The sequence below is a fragment of the Syngnathus floridae genome, chromosome 11, assembly GCF_059516105.1.
Source record: "Syngnathus floridae isolate MCC-2025c chromosome 11, RoL_Sflo_1.0, whole genome shotgun sequence".
NCBI lineage: Eukaryota > Metazoa > Chordata > Actinopteri > Syngnathiformes > Syngnathidae > Syngnathus > Syngnathus floridae.
In genome coordinates this window covers 495,792-505,925 of record NC_142423.1, presented here as the reverse complement: position 1 = coordinate 505,925, position 10,134 = coordinate 495,792, and the positions used below count along the sequence as shown (strand labels likewise).

The 10,134-nt window shown below is 44.1% G+C and overlaps 1 protein-coding gene and 1 long non-coding RNA gene across 2 annotated transcripts; both read left to right on the top strand.

The window, feature by feature from the left end:
* The first annotated feature begins 29 nt into the window (after positions 1-29).
* Positions 30-1,831, top strand: LOC148390237 (janus kinase and microtubule-interacting protein 3-like). Its single transcript, XM_088390502.1, has 7 exons — positions 30-198; positions 319-384; positions 446-514; positions 591-668; positions 725-958; positions 1,038-1,163; positions 1,533-1,831. Exons 1-6 carry the CDS (start codon positions 166-168, stop codon positions 1,152-1,154), a joined length of 597 nt encoding a protein of 198 aa, XP_088246628.1. The 5' UTR covers positions 30-165; the 3' UTR covers positions 1,155-1,163; positions 1,533-1,831.
* A 1,548-nt stretch (positions 1,832-3,379) lies between these two features.
* Positions 3,380-7,608, top strand: LOC148390236 (uncharacterized). The gene is made up of 4 exons (XR_015861140.1): positions 3,380-3,458; positions 5,303-5,468; positions 5,592-5,669; positions 7,520-7,608. It is a non-coding gene; the product is annotated as an uncharacterized LOC148390236 (long non-coding RNA).
* The last annotated feature ends 2,526 nt before the right edge of the window (positions 7,609-10,134 follow it).

The following is a 10,134-nucleotide window of genomic DNA, read 5'->3' as shown; positions in this document are numbered from 1 at the left end:
TCTGCAAGTCCGTTTCCCAGACGGCCTCAGCCCTTTGCAGATCTACTGCGAGGCCGAGGGCGTGAGCGTACGTAAGGCGTCCCTCGCAACCCTAACCTTAACCCGAGGTCCCAGAACACCTTACATTGCTCCTTGCGCCTTTCCCCCGTCGTCATCAGTGATCTGATGAAGAAGCTGGACATCCTGGGCTATAACGCCGTAAGTGTATGTCGAACTCCTTATGTTCGCACTCCACGAGACTCGGCGGCTCAAATTAGACTTTTGGAAGGCTTTGCGCTGAAAGAAGCTTGTTGACGCTGTGCCTTTGGGCTCTTGCAGAATCTCACCAACGAGGAGCAGGTGGTCGTGATTCACGCCAGGACCCTTCTCACCCTAGCCGAGAAGGTAACGCGCACGTCCACGCACGCTCTCGCATTCTGCTTATGTGACAGCAGCCTTTCCTCAGTGGTTAGAATACATCAAAGTGACCAAGTCAGCACTTCAACAGAAGATGTTGGACATTGAAAGTGAGAAGGTAGACAGACACGCGACATCAGCCAAGGGGAACTCCGGCAATGTGCCCCAACAATTCTGACCTTGAGCTGTGCTAGGATATGTTCTGCAAGCAGAAGGGCTACCTGGATGAAGAGTTGGACTTCAGGAAGTGTTCCATGGACCAGGCTCATAAGGTAAGCCGCCCTCAAATCTCCCGCCGGACCACTGATGGACGAGGATTGCGGCCCAGAGGATCCTGGAGCTGGAGGCCATGTTGTACGAGGCGCTACCGCAGCGGGACTGCCCCGCCACGGACGGCGAAAAAGCCAGCCACGCTGGCGTGAATGACGTGCTGACGGCGGATCAGAGAGAAGAGCTTAGGAGCGCCGTGGACCAATGGAAGCGAGCCCTGATGTGCGAGTTGAGGGAGCGCGACGCTTGCATCCTCCAAGAGAGAATGGATCTGCTGCACAGCGCGCAACAGGTAAGGGCCCAAAGCCAGCCCGGCACTTACTTGCACGCTTACTGGCTTTTGAATGCCACTTTCCATTTGTCCGTCCTAGAGGAACAAAGAGCTGAAAGAATTCATCGAAGCTCAGAAGAGACAAATCAAACAATTGGAGGAGAAGTTTCTGTTTCTCTTTCTATTCTTCTCCTTGGCCTTCATTCTGTGGCCCTAACACCAGCTGGTGAGTGAGCTCCAGCGGCACCGCACTCGACACCTCCGATACACTGCCAGCCGGTCTCAGACGTTGGCAGACGCTCCGATGCCAACGTATACCCCCCGCCACGGTGACAGAGGCACCGCGTCACACCGGCGCTCATCCAATCAGAAGGCAGGAAAAGCAAATTCACATAAAGGGCACTTTTGAACCAGAAGAGAGCGCCACAAAAAACGGTTGTTGCCCCAAACGCGCATTAAAAAGGGTCAGAATAACAAGAGTCCCACTGGCCAGCCGGGGCCACCCGTCCAGCTGTTTCTTCAGGGGGGAAAAAAATTGGAGTCACCGGTGAGTACATTTTGCATTTAGCTCTGCTTTTCTGCTTCTGTCTTCAAGTGTGTGGCATCCTGCGATCAAAGATTCAGCCAACCCCAAAGCGGTTGACCTCAACGTCCCACCACCATGCCTACCAGAGCAGGTGACGTGATGCTTTGGACATCCTTCCGTCTCAGATGCCCAAAAGTACTCTTTGCCACATCTGCGGCAATACGGTGTCTTTTCAAAGGTGCAAATAAATCCAGCGTGGGCGGAACACGCACGTCTTCGGTTTTTCCCGCTTTGTTTGTGTGACAGCTGTTGTGAAAATTTTATACAAATAAAGTTGTATAGTACAGGTTTGGCCAAGCCGCAACTCACGAACCGCATGCGGCTCTTTTATGTTCATATCAACATTTGTGTGTGTGTGTGTGTGTGTGTGTGGGGGGGGGGGGGTTGTGCGTGTTGGCTTCACTTGAGTTCAATTTGGTATTTTGGTCAAAAGCGCATGTGGTGAAATTCCACAAAGTAGGATGGGCAAACACATTTCTTTAAACTATGAGTGTCAATTGGGCTCTCGAAATGGCAGGGAAAAGATGCACAGCAAAACGAAAATACGTAGATGAACACAGGACGTTTTAATCAGAGTGGGAAAGTTTCTATTTTTTGTTGAACGTGATGGCAAACCATTCTGCCTGATATGTCAGACCTCAGCGCATTTCAAAGATTCAAATCTTCAGCGCCATGCACTTCAGCTCACTCCATGCTAACATTGATCAGGCGTCGAACCCGCATCATCATGCTTAAGAGGTGGCCATGCTAACCAGTGCGCCATTATGTCAACGCATAATAACTAAGTCTACTGGTCAAAACAGCGGTTACTATATGACGTCGCTACGTCGTGGTCACGTGACGCAGACAAGACGTCAATGGACGTGGGCAGAGTTAACTTGTTTAAAAGGGAGTAGGCAGAAGAAATATTTAATTTATTTAAATCTATTTTGAGTGCACACCATTATGCCAATGCATAACAACTGTAAATCTACTAAACAAAACAGCGGTTGCTATATGACATCTGCCACGTCGTGGTCACGTGACATACGTGACGTCGATGGGCGTAACTTTCGCCGGAATTCAAATCCGCGGGGAGAGTTAACTTGTTTAAAAGAGAGTGGGCAGAAGAATTATTTAATTTATTTAAATCTATTTGGTGTGTGCGCCATTATGTCAATGCATAACAACTGTAAGTCTACTAAACAAAACAGCGGTTGCTATATGACGTCTGCCACGTCGTGGTCACGTGACGCGGACGTGACGTCGACGCCTACTTTACATCCCACCGATCACAGGACCCCTCGGCTGCATAACCGTGCCCCCTTCCCAACCAATCGGATTTGCTATACGCGAAAACGACGCCAATGGAAAGAGCTTCCGCCCAAATTTAAATCCGTGGGCGTGGCTCGCAGCAGGAAGTAGGAAAATGGCGGCGATGTTGACAAAGACACAGCGGATGGTAACATACGACTAACAAGAGAAATATTTTTATTTTCTGCTTGCAACTGGACCGTCCAGAGCGTACACGGTAAGTACAACTCATCGTTTTTAAAAAGAAGTACTTTTGTTGCCCTGAAAAGCGAGTGAGCGTGGCGTTTGTGGCGGACGTCGAATTTCGACGATTCTTTCTGGTCAACGGTTGTAAATGATTGTGTTGATTAAAAAAGAAAACTTGATGTAACTCTACTTTTAACTGCCGTTTCAGATAGATTTGGAATTGCATCACATCCAATTTTGCCTAGAGCGTACACGGTAAGTAACACTCGTTGTGTTTAAGGAGATTTACGTTTGTAATAGCAGAAGTGTAGCCGCGTTGCGTTGTACGTGTGAATGTTGGTCCGGGCGAAATGTTAATGTTTAATTTCATTCCTTTAGGTTCCACGGTGTTTGTTGGCTGCAAGTTTTCCACTGCAAGAAGAGGCTCATATCATTGACCAGGAGCGAGCTACAATGGTGAGTAGCCATAACATTTATGTTAAACACTTCCTATTTCATGTCTAACAGTACTTGATTTAACAAATAACCATAAATAAATACAGTGTGGGCACTGAAGTTAACATATGTGATTATACTGCCTAATCTGTCACCGAGTAGATTGTTGCAAAGTAATATAAGATCCAAAGTTGTAATTCAGAATAGTTTTCAAAAGAAGGCCATTAGAATTATATACAAGTCTGATTACCCTGAACAAGCTATTAATTAAATCACAAATTCTTCAATTCAAAGATTTGGTAGATTATCAGACAAATAATGTCTAACAGTAATTGATTTAACACATCACGATAAGTAGATTGAGTGTGGGCACTCTCAAGTTAACATATGTGATTATACTGCCTAATCTGTTACAGAGTATGTTGTTGCCAAGTAATGTAGAATAGATCCAAAGTAGTAATCCAGAATAGTTTTGAAGAGGCCATTAGAATGATAAACAAATCTGATTACCTTGAACATAATAACAAGCTAAGTGTTTAATATGTCCTATGAAGTCAAAATTGGGCACCATCATGTGGTGAAATTTGGAATTGCATCACATCCAATTTTGCCTGGGAACAAACAGATTACATAAATCTTAGTTTTGAATAAGCCACTCCTTCTCAAACAAGTAAACTCTGCCCATTTTGCGCAGTAGATGTTCTGTTAATATCTAGTATTTATACAAAGTCATAATTTAAATTGCTTTCAACCTTCATTCATCGGTTCAACCAACATTACTCGCTCTTATTACCAACTTGTATTGATTTAACTAAGCGTTTAATACTTCCTATCAGGTCTCAAATCGAGATTTGGCAAAATACAATTTCAGCAAATCCAATTTTGCCAGGGAACAAAAATAGATTAAATAAACTAAATAAGTCCTCTTCCCATTAAATAAATCAGAAAAGTCTGTCTTGTAACCAGTCCTCTTCAAACAAGTAAAGTCTGCCCATTTTGTGCCGTAGATTTTGTGTCTATGCCTAGTATTTAAACAAAATCATAATTTAAACGACTTCTTTCCTTCATTCACTTTGGAAATTTGGAATTGCAGCAAATCGAATTTTGGCAGGGAACAAAAATAGATCAATTAAACTAAATAAGTCTTCTTCCCATTAAATAAATTAAAAAAGTCTGTCTTGTAACCAGTCCTTTTCAAACAAGTAAAGTCTGCCCATTTTGTGCCGTCGATTTTGTGTTAATGCCTAGTATTTATACAAAATTTATACCAGCTCAGTGGCCTAGTGGTAGAGTGTCCGCCCTGAGACTGGAAGGTTGTGGGTTCAAACCCTGGCCGGGTCATACCAAAGACTATAAAAATGGGACCCATTGCCTCCCTGCTTGGCACTCAGCATTAAGGGTTGGAATTGGGGGGTTAGATCACCAAATGATTCCCGGGCGCGGCACCGCTGCTGCCCACTGCTCCCTTCGGGGATGGGTTAAATGCAGAGACAAATTTCACCGCACCCAGTTGTGTGTGTGACAATCATTGGGACTTCAAATCATAATTTAAAGGACTTCATTCCTTCATTCACTTTGGAAATTTGGAATTGCAGCACATCAAATTTTGCCTGGGAAGAAAAGTAGATTAAATAAATTTAATAAGTCTTACTACTTCCCATTAAATAAATTAAATACGTCTTACTTGTTCCCACTCCTTTTCAAAACAGTAGTTTAAAACGAGGGCCCTTCACTCAATCTTTAACCTCAACCCCGCACGTTGTGTTGTATCTGTGAATGTTGGTTGTGGCCAAATGATAGTTTTCTTTCATTCGTTTAGGTTCCAAGAAAACTTGATGTAACTCTACTTTTAACTGCCGTTTCAGATAAGCGGGTATTACGTCGCAGTCATGTGCCGCGGATATGACGTAATTGCCCGAACCTCCGATTCAAATCTGTTGGCGCGATGGCCGTGAGCCACTGAGCAGCGACGATTATCAACAGAAATATCTTTATTTTCTGCTTGCAACTGGACCGTCTAGAGCGTACACGGTAAGTAACACTCATTGTGTTTAAGGAGATTTACGTTTGTAATAGCAGAAGTGTAGCCGCGTTGCGTTGTACGTGTGAAAATTGGTCGAGGCGAAATGTTAATGTTTAATTTCATTCCTTTAGGTTCCACGGTGTTTGTTGGCTGCAAGTTTTCCACTGCAAGAAGAGGCTCGTATCATTGACCAGGAGCGAGCTACAATGGTGAGTAGCCATAACATTTATGTTAAACACTTCCTATTTCATGTCTAACAGTACTTGATTTAACAAATAACCATAAATAAATACAGTGTGGGCACTGAAGTTAACATATGTGATTATACTGCCTAATCTGTCACGGAGTAGATTGTTGCAAAGTAATATAAGATCCAAAGTTGTAATTCAGAATAGTTTTCAAAAGAAGGCCATTAGAATTATATACAAGTCTGATTACCCTGAACAAGCTATTAATTAAATCACAAATTCTTCAATTCAAAGATTTGGTAGATTATCAGACAAATAATGTCTAACAGTAATTGATTTAACACATCACGATAAGTAGATTGAGTGTGGGCACTCTCAAGTTAACAGATATGATTATACTGCCTAATCTGTTACAGAGTATGTTGTTGCCAAGTAATGTAGAATAGATCCAAAGTAGTAATCCAGAATAGTTTTGAAGAGGCCATTAGAATAATAAACAAATCTGATTACCTTGAACATAATAACAAGCTAAGTGTTTAATATGTCCTATGAAGTCAAAATTGGGCACCATCATGTGGTGAAATTTGGAATTGCATCACATCCAATTTTGCCTGGGAACAAACAGATTAAATAAATCTTAGTTTTGAATAAGCCACTCCTTCTCAAACAAGTAAACTCTGCCCATTTCGCGCAGTAGATGTTCTGTTAATATCTAGTATTTATACAAAGTCATAATTTAAATTGCTTTCAACCTTCATTCATCGGTTCAACCAACATTACTCGCTCTTATTACCAACTTGTATTGATTTAACTAAGCGTTTAATACTTCCTATCAGGTCTCAAGGCAAGATTTGGCAAAATACAATTTCAGCAAATCCAATTTTGCCAGGGAACAAAAATAGATTAAATAAACTAAATAAGTCTTCTTCCCATTAAATAAATCAGAAAAGTCTGTCTTGTAACCAGTCCTCTTCAAACAAGTAAAGTCTGCCCATTTTGTGCCGTAGATTTTGTGTCTATGCCTAGTATTTAAACAAAATCATAATTTAAACGACTTCTTTCCTTCATTCACTTTGGAAATTTGGAATTGCAGCAAATCGAATTTTGCCAGGGAACAAAAATAGATCAATTAAACTAAATAAGTCTTCTTCCCATTAAATAAATTAAAAAAGTCTGTCTTGTAACCAGTCCTTTTCAAACAAGTAAAGTCTGCCCATTTTGTGCCGTCGATTTTGTGTTAATGCCTAGTATTTATACAAAATCATAATTTAAAGGACTTCATTCCTTCATTCACTTTGGAAATTTGGAATTGCAGCACATCAAATTTTGCCTGGGAAGAAAAGTAGATTAAATAAATTTAATAAGTCTTACTACTTCCCATTAAATAAATTAAATACGTCTTACTTGTTCCCACTCCTTTTCAAAAAAGTAGTTTAAAACGAGGTCCCTTCACTCAACCTTTAACCCTATTTATTCACCTTCTAGGCTAAGTGTTAAAGGCTAAGTGTTAAAGGCTAAGTGTTAAAGGCTAAGTGTTAAAGGCTAAGTGTTAGAGGCTAAGTGCCAGAGGCTAGGCGCCAGAGGCGAGTTTTTGTGGGCTGAAGTTTTAGTGGGGTTAGTGTGAATACAATCCAAAAGAATACAACAGAATACAATACAATAGAATATAATACATAGATTAAATTATATAGCTCTTACTACTTCCCATTAAATAAATTAAATACGTCTTACTTGTTCCCAATCCTTTTCAAAAAAGTAGTTTAAAACGAGGGCCCTTCACTCAACCTTTAACCTCAACCCCGCACGTCACATTGTGTTGTATCTGTGAATGTTGGTTGTGGCCAAATGATAGTTTTCTTTCATTCGTTTAGGTTCCACGGTGTTTGTTGGCTATGTTTTCCACTGTCAGAAGGATGAAAATACAAAGTACAACGCTTGGACGTGGGCGAAGGCGTCACCGGTGAGTCCTTCCTTCCTATTTATTTACCTTCTAGATGCTAGAGGCTAAGTGTTAGAGGCTAAGTGTTAGAGGCTAAGTGTTAAACACAATACGAACAACACAACGATACTGCACTGAACAACACGATACCGCACTGAGAAACACGATACCGCACTGAAAAACACGATACCGCACTGAACAACACCATGCCGCACTGAACACCATGCCACACTGAACAACACCATCCCGCACTGAACAACACCATGCCGCACTAAACAACACCATGCCGCACTGAACAACACCATGCCTCACTGAACGACACCATGCCGCACTGAAAGACACCATGCCGCACTGAACGACACCATGCCGCACTGAAAGACACCATCCCGCACTGAACACCATGCCGCACTGAACAACACCATCCTGCACTGAACAACACCATCCCGCACTGAACAACACCATGCCGCACTGAACAACATTATGCCGCACTGAACATTATGCCGCACTGAACAACACCATGCCGCACTGAACAACACCATGCCGCACTGAACAACATTATGCCGCACTGAACAACACCATGCCGCACTGAACAACACCATGCCGCACTGAACAACACCATGCCGCACTGAACAACACCATGCCGCACTGAACAACATTATGCCGCACTGAACAACACCATGCCGCACTGAACAACACCATCCTGCACTGAACAACACCATTCCGCATTGAACACCATGCCGCACTGAACAACACCATCCCGCACTGAACAACACCATCCCGCACTGAACAACACCATGCCGCACTGAACAACATTATGCCGCACTGAACAACATTATGCCGCACTGAACAACACCATGCCGCACTGAACAACACCATGCCGCACTGAACAACACCATGCCGCACTGAACAACATTATAACGCACTGAACAACACCATCCCGCACTGAACAACACCATGCCGCACTAAACAACATTATGCCGCACTGAACAACATTATGCCGAAATGAACAACACCATGCCGCACTGAACAACACCATGCCGCACTGAACAACACCATGCCGCACTGAACAAAACGATCCCGCATTGAACACCATCCCGCACTGAACAACACCATGCCGCAATGAACAACACCATCCCGCACTGAACAACATTATGCCGCACTGAACAACACCATGCCGCACTGAACAACACCATCCCGCACTGAACAACACCATGCCGCATTGAACAACACCATGCCGCACTGAACAACACCATGCTGCACTGAACAACATTATGCTGCACTGAACAACACGATCCTGCATTGAACAACACCATGCCGCACTGAACAACACCATCCTGCACTGAACAACACCATCCTGCACTGAACAACACCACCCCGCACTGAACAACACGATCCCGCATTGAACAACACCATCCCGCACTGAACAACACCATGCCGCACTGAACAACACCATTCCGCACTGAACAACACCATGCCGCACTGAACAACACCATGCCGCACTGAACAACACCATGCCGCACTGAACAACACCATGCCGCACTGAACAACATTATGCCGCACTGAACAACACCATGCCGCACTGAACAACACCATCCCGCATTGAACAACACCATGCCGCATTGAACAACACCATGCCGCACTGAACAACACCATCCTGCACTGAACAACACCATCCCGCACTAAACAACACCATGCCGCACTGAACAACATTATGGCGCACTGGACAACATTATGCCGCACTGAACAACACCATGCCGCACTGAACAACACCATGCCGCACTGAACAACACCATGCCGCACTGAACAACACCATGCCGCACTGAACAACATTATGCCGCACTGAACAACACCATGCCGCACTGAACAACACCATGCCGCACTGAACAACACGATCCCGCATTGAACAACACCATCCTGCACTGAACAACACCATGCCGCACTGAACAACACCATGCCGCACTGAACAACACCATTCCGCACTGAACACCATGCCGCACTGAACAACACCATCCTGCACTGAACAACACCATCCCGCACTGAACAACATTATGCCGCACTGAACAACACCATGCCGCACTGAACAACACCATGCCGCACTGAACAACACGATCCCGCATTGAACAACACCATCCTGCACTGAACAACACCATGCCGCACTGAACAACACCATGCCGCACTGAACAACACCATTCCGCACTGAACACCATGCCGCACTGAACAACACCATCCTGCACTGAACAACCCCATCCCGCACTGAACAACACCATGCCGCATTGAACAACACCATGCCGCACTGAACAACACCATCCTGCACTGAACAACACCATGCCGCACTGAACAACACCATGCCGCACTGAACAACACCATGCCGCACTGAACAACATTATGCCGCACTGAACAACATTATGCCGCACTAAACAACATTATGTCGCACTGAACAACACCATGCCGCACTGAACAACACCATGCTGCACTGAACAACATTATGCCGCACTGAACAACACGATCCCGCATTGAACAACACCATCCCGCAGTGAACAACACCAT